The 15,249-nt window shown below is 38.1% G+C and overlaps 1 protein-coding gene across 1 annotated transcript in view; it reads right to left on the bottom strand.

The window, feature by feature from the left end:
* Rfx7 (regulatory factor X7) overlaps window positions 1–15,249 on the bottom strand; it is a 143,959-nt gene that overhangs the window by 37,927 nt on the left and 90,783 nt on the right. The window contains exons 3-4 of the mRNA XM_004638985.2: window positions 4,697–4,779; window positions 3,465–3,587 (exon numbers count right to left, since the gene is read on the bottom strand). Of these exons, the coding sequence (XP_004639042.2) occupies window positions 3,465–3,587; window positions 4,697–4,779 (206 nt within the window). The remainder of the gene's footprint in view (window positions 1–3,464; window positions 3,588–4,696; window positions 4,780–15,249) is intronic.

Below are 15,249 nucleotides of genomic sequence, written 5' to 3'. Positions count from 1 at the left end.
TTGAACAGCTTTATGCACACCAAGGAGAAGTCTTAGCCAAACAATACAAGTAGTATTTTTTCAACTTTTTTTTCCCTACACAATCACTTTGCTATCCTTGAAATTTAATAGGTTTGCCATCTCACCTATTACAAAACACTGAGTCTTACATACCTGTCCCTGACTAGTTTTGCAACATGTAAAGAGTCTCATTGATCTTTTCTGGGTTTCAGTGTGTCACTTACAAATTAGGCACAAGAGCTTAAGAGAAGATACAGAAACTGTATTATGAATTATCAAAGACCAGGTTCCATCCTAATAACCTTTAATATTAAATTATTGTTTACTCTGGCAGACACTATGGGGAACACAACAGTAAGGTATATTTTAATAGTGAAACCTTTTTATGTATTAAAATATGCACATTAATACTTTGTATACAGTACTGTAATCATAAAGAGAGGCAAAATCATTCACACAATTCTTTCCAATTCTATAAATGAAATTGGCTATATCTTTGGTATATTATCAAAAGTTTCCCTTATCTACTACTTCCTTTTTAAAATCTACACTTTTTAAATCACTTCATTTTATTTCCACTCTTCTTTTTTTTTAAGTTTACATATTTGGAACAGAGCCTTACCATGCAGCTCTGACTGACTCCTAGTGACTCCCTGTTTTTGGCCTCCCCAGTGCTGGGATTACAGGAGTATACCACACTGGACTCGGGTTGCCAGCTCAATGTGCCCACACCTGGGGCAGGGCTGGCATGGCATGTGGTACCAGAGATCGAGCCCAGGTCCCTGTGCTTGCCTAAGCAGGCGCTTAGTTCCCTGAGCTATCCTGCTGGCCCTTTCACTATTCTTTAATAATCTGCAAATAAAATGCTCAAAATCTGAGCTCTTACTACTTCTTCAAAGAATGTATTTGGATCTCTTTTGCTTAAGAAAGATTTATAATTTCTCTTTTCTCCCCACCCTCACAGCACCAGTGACTGAATCTAAAGCCTTCATTCACATCGAGGTACAGCCCCAAACCTTATTTTTTATTTTGAGACCGAATCTAAATTGCCCAGGCTGGGCTCTAATTTGCAACCTTATGGCTTCTACCTCCAAAGTTCTGGGTTTATAGGTGTGCACCACCTGGCTAACATTCTTTAGGGAAAAACTAAAGATTTATGTGAAATTTAGAAAAAAGATTTCAAGAAAAATTCAGAATAACACTATAGAAAAATATAGCCAAGCCTTGCCCAAGGCAGAATATATATCCTTATGATCATAATCACCATAGGGAATTATGTACCCACACATGATATATTTTGATTTCTTTCTTTTTCTCCAATCCCCTCTCCTCTCTTCAGCCCATCTTCCCCTTTTTACTTACAAAGCTTTGTTTCCATTTTTTCCTTTTTAAAAATCATTTTTTCCTTTTCCCTTCTTTCTTTCCCCCACCCTAGTTCTTCTTTCCTTTTGAACAATTTCTTCCCATTTCACAATATCTATTGTCATTTTGGTCCTAAGGCAGGATATTTTTATAAACACATGGACTGCACTCATAGTCTAGAATCACACTTGTGCAAATATAGGGTACTGTTTCTACTGAAAATATGAAGGGAGTACAGAGAAAGGATATTACTTCAAGAAATATGGATATCCTGGGTTCCCTTATTAGTCCATTATGAAAAATTGCAGTCTTAAGGGAAAATAGAAAGACATCTTAGCATAGTTAGCTTCTGAACATTTCATACTTCAGGCAACTTATATAATTTTAAAGCTAAAAGAAATCTCAGGCCGATGAGATAGCTCAGTGGTCTAAGCGCCTGTGTGGTAAGTGAAGGGTTAGATCCCCAGCACCATATGCCATGCCAGCCCCGCCTCCAGTGCACTGAGCCAGCCACAGAGACTGGGCATGGTGGTGTATGCCTGTAATCCCAGCACTGGGGAGGGTTCACTACGAGTCCAAGCTGTGTAGTGAGACCCTGTACCAAATACATATATAAAAAAATAAAATATATAAAATGAATCTCATTCATCTTCAATTGCTTTATTTTACTGATGCTCCAACTGATAAAATGAATAATTAAGAAGCCTGTATAGGTCATGTAAGTTTATTGACCAAACCCATTCTCCATCTTCAGTCTAGGTTTTCTTCAATACATCTTACAAACCTGGTAGGTATTTATAGTCTTTTACTGGACTATATGTGGCTCTTTGAAGTTTCAGGGGTCATTCCTATTTTAATTCTGTTCTTGATGAGCACCGACGCTGGGTCCATCTTATCTCAGACTCAGAATTTAACAAGTCCAGTACACAGTGGTTATCCAAGACTGTTGTAAACTGAGAGAATGAATGACTTGGACCATAAGCTCACTCAGTTTTAACCTTTCTTTTTCTTTTTTAAAACTTTTTATTTTATTTTTTTGGTAGGACAGTTTCAACAACACATTGCATACATTCTTAGTTTTAACCTTTCTAAAGAGAAACAAGCCCTAAAGTTTTCTAACTTAACTCCATGTTCTTAATTATTTCAGATATTTGTCTCTAGCCTCTTTTTCCAGTTCCATTTCTTTAAGGAAGATAATAATTTAGAATGAAGGGAGAAAAACTTTCTTTATATAAACCATAACATAGTTCCTTTGCATTGTCTTACATTGGTCAAAAACAGCATTTACTCAACAATTTTTCTTCCAAATTACATAATTACTACAATTTTGTAGGTTTTAAAGTTTTTTTTTCCCTCTCTCTTTTTGACTACAGGTTTCATGATGTAGTTCAGGCTGACCTCAAACTCACAGCGATCTTGTCTCAGCTTCCCAAGTGCTGGGATTACAGGTGTGTGCCACCACACCTGGTGTTTTGATGTCAGTAACTAGAAAATTTTGGTTTACTGTTAAAATAAATTCCTTTCAAATAAACAAAAATTTAACCTAGACTATAACACCTATTAATTTAAAAATATATTTAGAAGTATCTTTCCATTTCAATATTTCTGTTTTCAGTATTTAAATAAACAATCTGTATAATCCATTTTTTGTGTGTTTAATATGTACAAGTCACTGAACTCTCATCCTTGAATAATTAACCCACAACAGTTTTTGGTTGGCATGGAAAATTAAAAGAATTATGGTTTAATTAAAATCGTTTTTAAAAGGTCCAAGTAAAACTAATGTTTATCCTTAATGATCTATTTGTTGTCTTCCACTGTTCCTTGAAGCCCAGACACATTCTTCCTGTGATCCTTAAGAACATTCAAGAATCCTTTTACTTGAAAATCCTATGCTATTATCTTCTACCTGTAGACATCCTGAAGAACTCTAGGAAAAACCCTTTGCCACAGAAGCTTAGAGCTGGGAGAAATCTTAAGAGACTTCTTAGTACAATTCCCCAAAACTGGTCTAACATTCATCAATGATAAAATAAACCATTGTGGGCAAGTGTAGTACTTAATTTCTTTACTCCAGCATGTTTTATACATATTACACTTACTTGTATTCATCATAGACTTCCTGTTTGGGCAGTGAAGTCTCAGGGTGTTCCTCTAAGGTATTCCGAATCCAAGAAAAGGCATGCATCTGCTGTGCCCGACTAGATGACATGGCACTCTGATCACTAATCATAAAGCAGAGACACATATTAGCTGAACTAGATAGTAATTTATCAATCATTTTTGAGTCAAGTCTAAGTATTCTATTAAGAACTACATGCAAACACATTAAAACTGACCAAACCAAAACCTAGTGCATATATAAATTTCCCACCCGTGGTTGTGAGTCATATTTTACAACGAAGTTTATTTAGATTGAGGTTATTATTCTCTTCCATTACTATGTGCTTTCTAAAGAGTCACAGGATATAATGACAACATAAGGCATTAGTTTTGATGAAAATTACCTTTGATGGCTAGCTGCTCACTTACTTATTTGTTCATTTGTCTACACTCAGAAATCTAAAACTTTTAAAACAAATATTATGCAAATTTTGTTTATCTTCTATTTCTTCAACCTACTCAAAAGAATATATGAAAATAACTACCTTGAAATCTTATCAGAATGGAATTCACACTGCAGAGATCCTGAAATCTCCTACAACCCTTCCTGCAACTACCCCCTAACCTAGGCTAGCATGTCCCCTGAAGACCCTAAGATTTTATCACATGGCAGAACCCTTTATTAACTGATTGCAGGAACTGAGCAAAAATGACAGCGTGATGAGAGCTGCTCTACCGAATTACCTCAGCTACTGTGAGGGTACTTCATTTAATTTCAAGATACTATTCAGTATCTTCTTTGGGCTTTAAGATACCCAAGCATTTAAAATATATTTATCATGATTTCATGTTTATACTAATAATTTCTTTTATGTCATGTGATTACCTGACGGTACCTGAAAAAATTTTTGTACCTTATTTCTCACAATATTTATTCTTTCATTTCTGTTCAATTTTTGTAATCCTTCCTAATGCATAAATATATCCATCTGCCTAGAAAACACAATCCAAATTGCATTTTATAGCAAATAATCAAATGGAACTAGCAAAAAAACGCAGGTATACACTTATCTAAATATCATCAGATTCAAATACTCTATTATTTTACCATTGTTTTCTGACAACTTTAGGAAAATTTTAAAATATTAAAACCACAGCACACATAACACACATGTATCTTAGAGATGTCCTATAAACAATGTAATTATAGCAAAGATAAGAATAGGTATACCTTTTCTCTCCATTGCTGAGACCAGAAGGCAGCTGAAGGTAGAGGTAGAGTTTCTCTAGGTCTGTAAACTTCTCAACTTCTTGCTGGTTACAAAGAAGTAAAAAGTAGGGTCATTTTAAATGACAGTTGTTTTCCTCCCAATAAAATATACTAATACCTCCCTGATTTTAAATTTAAATTTAAAACAGAAGCAACAAATTACCTGCCAAAATAAAATAAAACCTAGTCTTTTCTCTTGCCATTAACATAATACAATTAGATTGTTAAATGCCTGCATTGCATACAAGAAGTTAACAGAATCTGGTATTTCCCAATTAATTATTATAGATAAAAATAAAATCACAGATCAATGATAGAGAAAAGAGCCTCATTTTAATCTTGTTTGAAGGAGTATTTTACAGAATTTGCAGGACAAGTGCTGGACTAGGAGTTAAGACAAACATTCATTAGATAAACATTAACTGAAGTAGCTATGGCTCTGGCAAAATTTTCCTATAATTATAAAATAAATGACACAATTTCTAGGATCATTTTTTAACTCTCAAATATCTAGGACATGTGATGGATATAGCTGCTGTTACCTACAGATAAAACTGAAGTTAAGCACAATGAAATACAATCAATGATCCTTTCCGGACTATGCAGATGTAATTACTCTTTGACTTGGAACAGCACATTCTTTACTGCTGTTGTTTCACAACTATGTTATTTTGTTTAAAAACACACTTTAAAATAATTTCTGCATTCAGTTTTATAAAACTCTGCTTTGTCTTGTGAGTTTGTCACATAAAAGCTTCAAAGTGCAACAAATTCTGTTACAACAGAAACATCCCTAGTCAAATTTGGTAGGCTATTAGAAGTAAACTCCATTGCAAGTAGAGAGATTACCAGCATTTCTATGGCAGAATTTATTGTTACTTAATAAAGCACAGCTTAAACATAGATCTAGTTTTTAAAAAGCTTTTAATTGAGCCTATTATTTCTACCAAAATTCACCACAAAAGTTCACTCTTAGAATTCATTCAAAACTGCTTTTAAAAAATCCCATTATCTATGCGTAGTCTCTGATTACAGATTCACAGTTTACCCTCTAGGAAGGACACCAGAGATATCTCCTTCATGAGTATTACTCATCACCTTTTCTCTATTTCCCAGAGTTTAGCTTTGCAGTATGTTTAATTCTGTAGTACATTCCACATAATTCTATTTTTAGACTTCTCTTTGCCCCACATTTTCCCAGTCTTTTTATTAGTCTTTTTAAAAGCTGTCTTCCCTTTAAAAATGGAGAATTTACTTTCTCATTACCTTATTCTATTTTCCACCATAGTAACAAATTATCTAAAGTAATCATGAAGCTATATTGTGCATGGTGAATCAGCGCAAGACTGAACACAGCACCACATACATAAACAATGTAACGGTCTTTGTACTTAAGGACTTGCAATGATGCATACATTCTTAAAATGTCTAATGGTTTCCTTGCCTTTAATATGTTTTCCAAAATACCTTTTTAATAACTCCCACTTAATCCCAACAATGCCTATGACATTAAATCCAGAAAGGTTCTGTTTTCATAGGACATATTATTACAGACAAAGTCTAAAAAAACAAAACAAAACAAAACAAAACAAAACAAAACAAAAATGATTCTTGGTAACTAAAAATAAAACTATCTCATACTGTTAGTGATATGTAAGATTCTACGTAATTTTCAAATTTTCTATCTGTTGGAAAATAAAAAATTTCCAGATAATCTAAACTAGGATAAAACCCCAGAACTGATTTTTTTTTTAATTTTATTTTACTATTTTTTTATGTACACAGATCAGCCTCCCAAGTGCTGGGATTACAGGTGCGCTCCACCATGCCCAGTCTCAATCACCATCTCAGCACGCCCTGGGGCAGGGCAGGCAAGGCATGCTGGGGATCGAACCCTTGTCCCTGCGTCTGTTTAATCAGGCACTGAGCTATCTGGCCGGCCCTAGAACTGATTTTAAGGATGTAGAGAAGTAGGTTTAGAAAATATTAAACTCAAAGAGTCCCATTATTATTTTTTCATGTTTCAATAAAAAAAATTCCTTCTGCATGTTCTACGATTTCATTTGCACTGGAGTTCCACACACAAAAGAACACCACCAAAACTGGTAGTCCAGAAATTCAGTGAAGCAAATAGAAACAAAATGACCCAAATGTATGAAGATGGCATTTGAGTCAAGTGAGGATGAATTTACCACAAAGATTACTGGTTTTGGACGTATCTCTTATTAAAATTGCCAAACATGTGTTTAGTTCTTATAGGCAATGAAAGCATTCCACAATTTAATTGTATTCTTTTAAGGGCAATTTGGATGTATTGTATTTGGATTATTTACTGCTAATTGTTGGCTTCCAAAATACTGTTTACTAGTCAAGTGAAGACCCTAAACTTGCTTGATTGTCAAGACAAGTGTACCATGTGGCAAGGGTGTTTTAACATCATTTTTGGTATGTTTTATGAAAATTTAAATGTCAGGAAGACAGTTTTATGTTTCATGTTGAGAATCACTAAAAATCAAAGCAAAAATGTTTGGCTGGATTTATGAAATGAAAAGCTGATGCTGCTCTATCCATACAGCCCTAGAGAAAAGACCAACTTCATAAACTTTTTTGAACTGTATTTTAAAAATTCAGCTATGAAAGGAATAAAATACTGATATATACTACAATGTGGATAAACCTTAAAAATGTCAGAAGAGGTCACATATACATGACTCAGTTGCATCAAATACCTGGAAGACGCAAATTCATAAAGCAGCAGTGATACAAACCTTTTGGAGCTTTCAACACCCCACTGCAGGATACATGCATAGACACAGAAAATGGATTAGTGGTTGCCAGGAGATTGATGCTGGTAGGGTTTTTTTTGTTTTTGTTTTTGTATTTAGTACAGGATCTACAGGGTCTCACTATACAGATCAGACTTGTAGTGATCCTCCTGTTTTCAGCCTCCCCAACTGCTGGGATTACAGACAAATGCCACCATGCCCAGTCTCTGTTGCAGTCTCAGCATGCCCTGGGGGGCGGGGCCAGCACGGCACACTGGGAATTGAACCCTGGTCCCTGTGATCTGTCTAAGCAAGTGATTTAGTCTGCTGAGCTATCTGGCCAGCTCCAGGAGCTAGAGAGGAAAGGTGAATGATGACTCATTGCTTCATGGGTATCAGGAAAAGTATTCATTCAGAAAAGTGTTTAATTTATACTCAGTTAATTTGTATTTACTAATTCTTTAATGTTTCTAGCATGTAGGTAAACTCTACCTCTCAACTAGACTAAAGATCCTATTTTACCCAAATTCCATTCTTCTGTGAGGCAGGATCCTGAAGGACCAAAACAGATACTCCAGAACCCTGTTAGTACTGTATCTTAATATTTCATTTAGTTTTTTTTTTTTTAATGGAATGTACAAAGTACTTCAAGTAAGGCAAAGAAAGTAGGCATGTATCACTCCTTATTTCAAAGATGGCCTTGAAGTTGATAAATTTTTCAACTTTACCTCTTAACAGCATATACTGTATGAATTATTATTGTATGAACAAAGAGTTCCATTCATTTTTCTACTCAAAGATAATTACTACAAAGTTTTCCTTGTCCTAGTGAGGGTTCTTAGTAAGATATGTGCCTAGAAGTAGAAATACTTGGCATAAAAATAATGTATTATCTACTGAATTACCTATTAGTTATATCCTTATCATTTTCAAAAGTATCTCTGTTTATCAATGCTACAATTTTATTGAATGTTACGGGAGAGGAAAAAAATCAGTGTTTTATGATTCTGATTAATGATGAAATTGAGTATCTTCATACAGCAGAGTAGTTCTCAAATTTTAGCATGTATCAGAATCACATGGAAGGATGGATAAAACAGACTACAGGGCACAACCTACAAAGCTTCCTAGGTAGCAGATCTGACTGAGAGCTTGGAACCTGGATACCAGTTCCCAGCAGTGCTGCTGAGCAGCAGCTCTGAGCTGGCAAAAAGGTCACACCTGAAGAACCACTGGTCCAAGTGCCTTTTATTTATTTTTTTAATTTTTATTTATGTGGGGGGGGGCAGCTCAGCCCACCAGGGGGCGGGGCTGGCTGGCATGTGGTGCTGGGGGATTGAACCGCGGTCGCTGTGCTTTGCTAAGCTTGTTCTAAGTAGGTGCTTGAGACCACTGAGTCATCTCACCAGCCCCTCAAGTGCCTTTTATATACTTCAAATTGAGTATACTTATCACGTAGCCGTATACTCATCTCCAATTGTTCTAAGTCCTGCTAGCATCTTCTCTTGTAGCTTGTCTATTCATTGTATTTTTGGAGTCTTATGACACATGCAAGTTTTTGTTACCAGCCAAATATATGAATCCTTTCCTTTATTCATAATCAGATATTCTTATGTCTTATTCTAGAAGTATTTCTCTATTTTAGTGTCATAAAGATATACTTTTTTAAAGGTTAAAATCTTTGTGCCGTATATGTAGGGCTACCCTGTGGAGGAAATTTCAAGGCAGCAGGGACTCCAACAGCCAAGCCCAACTATTATACAAGCTGATGGATGACCAAGTGCTGTCCATGTGACGTTGGTCTGCGGGAAGCAGAACAGTTATGGGGTCACGGAGGTTTCCATCAAGATTTCAAAGGCAGAGTTCCTACAAACAGCTTGAGAGAGTGATACATGAAGCTGTGAGAATGAAGCCAAAGCTTCAATGGGGACTCCAGCAAGCTGAGGTCATCAAGAGTGTGGGGTTATCTGCTGAGGAAAGCCACAGGCACAGAGAAGAGCTATTCAGAGAGGCCCTTACTTTGTAAGGCTATAGGGATAATGCTGCTGCTGAAACATGACTACAGTGAGAACCACCTGTGTGGGTGGTCTCAGTTATTTTTCTCTCAATGCTGGGTCAAAATACCTGACACACAAAATAAAGAAAGGAATGGTTTATTTAGCTCACAGTTAGTACAGGTTTCAGTCCACACTCAGCTGGCTCCAAAGCAGGATGGCATATGGCAAAGGGCAGCAGTTCATGGCAGCAGAAAAACAGCAAAGAGTGAGAACTAAAAGGGAGGAGCAGTGGCTGCAGTTAGCAAGCCCCTTTCCCTTCCTTATATTGTCAGGCTATCAGCCTCAGGTCAGCTGTAGCACTCACACCCATAATCCTAGCACTGGATCATGAATTAATCAAATTCTAGAAGCCTGCCCCAATGACTGCATGAGGCTTTGGGTGACAACTAGACACAAACCGTAATAGGGAGACATTTCTCTTTACAGTTAAATTATACAAATTCATCATCATGTAACCTTTCTCTGGATCTATCAGGCAAGACAAAGGATAATAGGTTTGTTTCTGCATGCTACATAAAAAGAACCCACGTTGCTTTTAGTAGTGGCAGTAGGAGTAGGGACATCAACAATAAGGATAAGGTTTATATTTTCTTTGTCACTATGCTTTAAACTTTTCAGTGTGGAAAGAAAAAGTAGTTGCTACTATCACACACTTCCAAAAAGCTGGATTTTCACTTTGTTCTTCAAGACTACAAAACCATACTCTTAACACAGATGTAGGAAACATCAGTTCTTTAATCTCTGTCTCTCTGCTTCTGGTGATTTTTTTTTTCCTTCTTCCACAGATTTTACTCTCCCCTAAGTTTAGAATGACATAAAATGCAAATATAGAAAAATTAGCATACTATAAAAACTTACTGGCCTTTTTATCAGAGCATACTTTGAACATAAATGTATTAATGGTAACAGATTAGTATCAAAATTTTTCCCATTTAAGACAATAAAATGAATCTGAAAGCTACCTGACAGTAATTTGGGCCTTAATGGCAATTTAAATCACCTGGCCCTAACAGGGGAGGGAGGTGAGCAGTTATAAATGTTTTTTTCCCATGCTAAGGAAGAATGAAATAATGAAGTGTTTAATGGAAAAGGAAAGAGAGCTTGAGGTGAGAGGATCATGAAGTTGAGGCGAGCCTGGAAAATAGTAAGACCCTGCCTCAAAAAAACAACACAATTAAGTTAAGAATTTAAAAATTCAAAAACCCTATAAATTAAACCAATATAGGCTTGTATTAGCTTTCTTGTTGCTGGGGCAAAACACACAACACACGCAACTTAAAACGAGGAGAGGTTCAATTTGGTTCACAGTTCCAAGAGGCTCAGCCTATAGGAGGGTGGCTCTGAGGCAGGAACATGGGGGGGGGGACGCTGGTGGAACAGCGCTGCTCAGCTTATGGTGGTCCCACATGGGAAGAGCTCTCCAAAGGCCCCTGTGACCACCTCCTCATTGCCTAACAGCACATTCAGCCATGAACATCAGGGGATTAACTGACAATTAGGATTAACCAGCATAGACCTCATACAGATTCTTTCTTTTCTGTAATACTTAAAAGCAAAATAAAACTTACTACATAAATTTAGTCTCTTTGCTGTATTTCTTCCATCCAAGTAAATTAATATGATCATGCTCTTGTTTTTGAAAATTATCTATTTCTTCTCTCCCCAGCAAGTCTTTACTAGCAATAACCTCAGTACTGCAGCACAAGATAAAAGCTACGATATATTTTAATTAAATACTCCAAAAGAAAATGTTCTGTTTCGTTCAAGTCTGGGTAAGCTGACCTTGGTCACATTGAGCATTGATCATGGCAAGCATCTGGTGTGAAAGAGGGTGCTTTCTTCTGTACAGAAGGAAAGGGAGTAAGTGTGTCTTCCCATCACATGTATCTTATATATGGTCCTCTGAGAGGTATCAGAGGGGCAGGGGCAGGAGAGGAGGTATGCTTCTTATAAAGAATTACCACTTAAGTGAGCCACTCAAATTTATGAGTAGTGCGTCATCGCTCTTAGAAAGCTTCATTCTAGCATTAGTCTGGATCTCATGGAGCACTTACCCTACAACCCACCCCCCTTTTTAAATGTATTTGGTACAGGGTCTCACTACACAGCTCAGACTCATAATGATCCTCCTGTTTTCAGCCTCCCCCATGCTGTGATTATAGGCATATGCCACCATGCCAAGTCTCAGTAGCAGCTCAGTGTATCTGGGGGCGAAGCTGGTGTGGCATGTGGTGCTGGGGATTAAACCTGGGTCCTTGTGCTTGCCAAACAGGTGCTTAGATTGCTGAGCTATTTATCTTGCCTGTCTAAGATTTCTTTTGGCTTTAAAATTAAAGATGTTGCCTTAAGTATGAAATGCTAAGGAACTATGAGAAGATAATCTTGCAAGTTTCCCTTAATAAAGACTGCACAAATGAATATATATCAGAGCGCTTAGACTACCTTTCTTTGCCTATTTTTAAACAATTTATTCTACACCAAATCAGATTTTTTTATCATACACTAATTAGGATCTCTACTGTCATTGTCTTTTTAGGTTTTATATTTTGTATTGGACAATTTAAATGTGACTAGACAGTTGGTTCTTAAGGTTTATCTAGCAACAGTCTTTAATGTCAACCAAAGTGGGCAAGTCTTCAGTCAAGATTTTAGAGATCCTACATTTTTATAGCCCGTGGCTTAAGCTATTAATTTTATTTCCCTAAGGAGACAAACACTAGGCCAGTGGAAGTGGGAGGCAGAAAAACAATCCCTAAAGGAATAGTGTACAGAACTTGAAGTATGACACAGATTCAAGTATTTAGTATTCCTTTGTGTTATGTTTGTGCCTAGGTGTCCCCCCAAAGCCTCAGGGAGTCATAGGGTGGGCTTCTAGGGCTTGTGATTAATTCATGATCCAATGCTGGAATTATGGGTGTGAGTGCTACACCCACCCTGGGGCAGACAGCCTGGATGCAGTATAAGGAAGGGAGAGAAGCTTGCTCTCTGCTGCAGCTGCTGCTCCACTCTTTGCTGTTTGTCACAGCCATGAACTACTGTCCTCTGCCATGTCTGCCTTGGAGCCAGCTGAATATGGACAGAAATATCCACTAACTGTGAGCTAAATAAACCTTTTCTTCCTTAACTTTGGGTGTTTGGTATTTTGTCCCAGCAACAAGAGAAAAGTAACGAAGGCAGAATTTGGTACTGAGAAGTGGGGTCATTGCTGTGACTCTATACCTGACCATGTGGTCCAACGGCGTTTGGGCATGGCTTATTGGAAGAGATAGGAAAGGTCCGGAGTTGTCACCTCAAAGAGAAGCACTGGAATGTCTTTGGGTGTTCTATATGGGAGATTCAGAAGACCAGAATGCTGATAAAAATCCTGCCTGTAAAGACCAGGCTGGGGAGGTTTCTGCTGGGAAGAAGGACTTCATTGGTTGTTGGGACTCCAGATAATGTGTGTTATGACTTGGCAGAAAACCTGTCTGAATTTTGCTCATGTCCAGAGACTTTTGCCTGACGTTGAGGTTAAGTGTGGTGGACTGATTAATCTGGAAAAAGAAATTTCAAGGTAGTCGAATGTTGAGGCAGTGGTATGGCTATTGTTGAGGGCTTTTAGCCAGATTTTTGTTGAAAATAAAGAGCAAAAAGCCCAGCAGGATGATTAAAAATTGTGTTTGGCCAGAAAGAAGAGATTTCCTTTGGTGAGAATAGGATAATAGAAAAGATGGCCAGAGGGCATCACAAGAAGCAGCAGATCTCTCACTCTTTTTTTTTTTTTTTTTCCCTGTATTTAGCAGAAGGTCTACAGGGGTCTCACTACGTAGGTTGTACTCATGATTCTCCTGTTGTCAGCCTCCCAAGTGTTGGGATTACAAGCGCGTACCACCACACCCAGTCTCAATTGGTCTCAGTGAGCCTTGTGGGCAGGGCTGGCATGGCATACTGGGGATGGAATCCCTAAGCAGGTGCTTTTGTTCACTGAGCTATCAGGTCAGCCCAAATCTCTATCTTCTGCTTTGAGGAGAAAGCCACAGAATACCACTGAATGGCGGCATCGATACCAGGTTTCAGAATGACAATGTTTGAGAGCATCTGTTCCTCAGAATCAGGTTCAGAATGCTCAGCAATCTAGGTCCTTGACCCCTACAACAGAGAAGAAAACCTGGCTGCTAGCAGCAGACCTTGGCATCATCCGTGGTGCTGGTTTTTTGGCACATGCAGAATTTAAGAGTTCTGAGATTAAGAAGGCTTCCACCTAAATTTCAGAAGGCCTGGGAGACTAGGCCGTGTGCTCTGGAGAGGGCAGTGTGAGAAGCTGTGAATGAGAAGCCTGAAAAGCAGTGGAGACTCCAAAAGTTTGGAAAAGCCAGAAACATGGATCATCTAAGGAAAGCTGCAAGAAGGGAACAGTACAGGACTGAGAGAGAAGCTATGGGAGCTGCTATGAAAAATGCCGTAGAGGTGGAGCCACATGGAACTACAGGAGTCAATGTTTGCCTTTCTGGATTTTGGACTTGCTTTGGTCCCAATGCTTTGTATCCTGCTGTTTTTACCTTTTGGAATGGTAATGTTCTTCTTGTGCCACTGAATGTTGGAAGTGTTTAACTTTTCATCTGTACAGGGACTCACAGCTAAGAGTTTGCCTTAGAACGTGAAGGAGACTGAGCACTTCGGACTTTCCAGCAACACTGAAACTGTTAGGATTTGGCAACTCTTAGTGATGGGCTAAGATGTCTTTTGCATAAAGGGATGTGCATGAGTCTTTTAGGGGCCAGGGGTGGAATGTTATGATCTGTGTCTAAGTATCCTCTCAAAGCCTCATGCAGTTATGGGGTGGGCTTCTAGAGTTTGTGATTAATTCATGATCCAATGCTGGGATTATGGGTATTAGTGCTGCTGAGATTATGGGTTTGAGTGCTACACCCACCCTGGAGCTGATAGGATGGATGCACTATAAGGAAAGGAGAGAGGTTTGCTTTCTGCACCTCTCTGCTGTAGGTGCTGTTCCTTCCTTTGTTCTTTGCTGCCACCATGAACTGCTGCCCTTTGCCATGTGCCAGTCTGCCTTGGAGCTAGTCAAGTACAGACTGAAACCTCTACTAACTGTGAGCTAAATAAACTGTTTCTTCCTTAATTTTGGGTGTTGGGTATTTTGTCCCAGAAACCAGAGACAATTAACTAAGATACCTTGCAAGAGGTTCTCCACTAAGAACTTTTCCCTGGAAGAAACCTGCCTCGCTATCTAATTATGTGAACGTACTGCCTGTCACTTAATCAAAAAGTGACTCTTTCCCTGTTCCCCTAGAAAGAACAGCTTTCTGTCAACCCCACATCATTATTAATTTCTCCTAATTAGTCCTAGAAAAATCTCATTTAGTCAATTTTCAGGAGATGGCACCATAAGCTAAAGGAGTTCTAGTATAGTGCCCTATTCACCTTAGAAGTAGGAGAGGGCCAGCCAGATAGCTCAGTGGATTAAAGCCTCTGTTTAGGCAGATGTAGGTACTGGGGTTCAACACCCAGTGTGCCATGCCAGCCCCGCTCCCCAGGTGAGCAGAGACAGTTGTTGAGACTGGGTTTGGTGGTGCACAGCTGTAATCCTAGCAATTGGGTAGATGGAAACAGGATGTTCGCTACAAATCTGATCTGTGTAGTGAGACCCTGTAGACACTGAACTAAATACAAGAAGAAGAATAAGGCGGGGGGG

The sequence above is a fragment of the Octodon degus genome, unplaced genomic scaffold (assembly GCF_000260255.1).
Source record: "Octodon degus isolate 3935 unplaced genomic scaffold, OctDeg1.0 scaffold00105, whole genome shotgun sequence".
Classification (NCBI taxonomy): Eukaryota; Metazoa; Chordata; class Mammalia; order Rodentia; family Octodontidae; genus Octodon; species Octodon degus.
The sequence above is the reverse complement of the archived record's forward strand: the minus strand, read 5'-3'. Positions and strand labels throughout refer to the sequence as shown.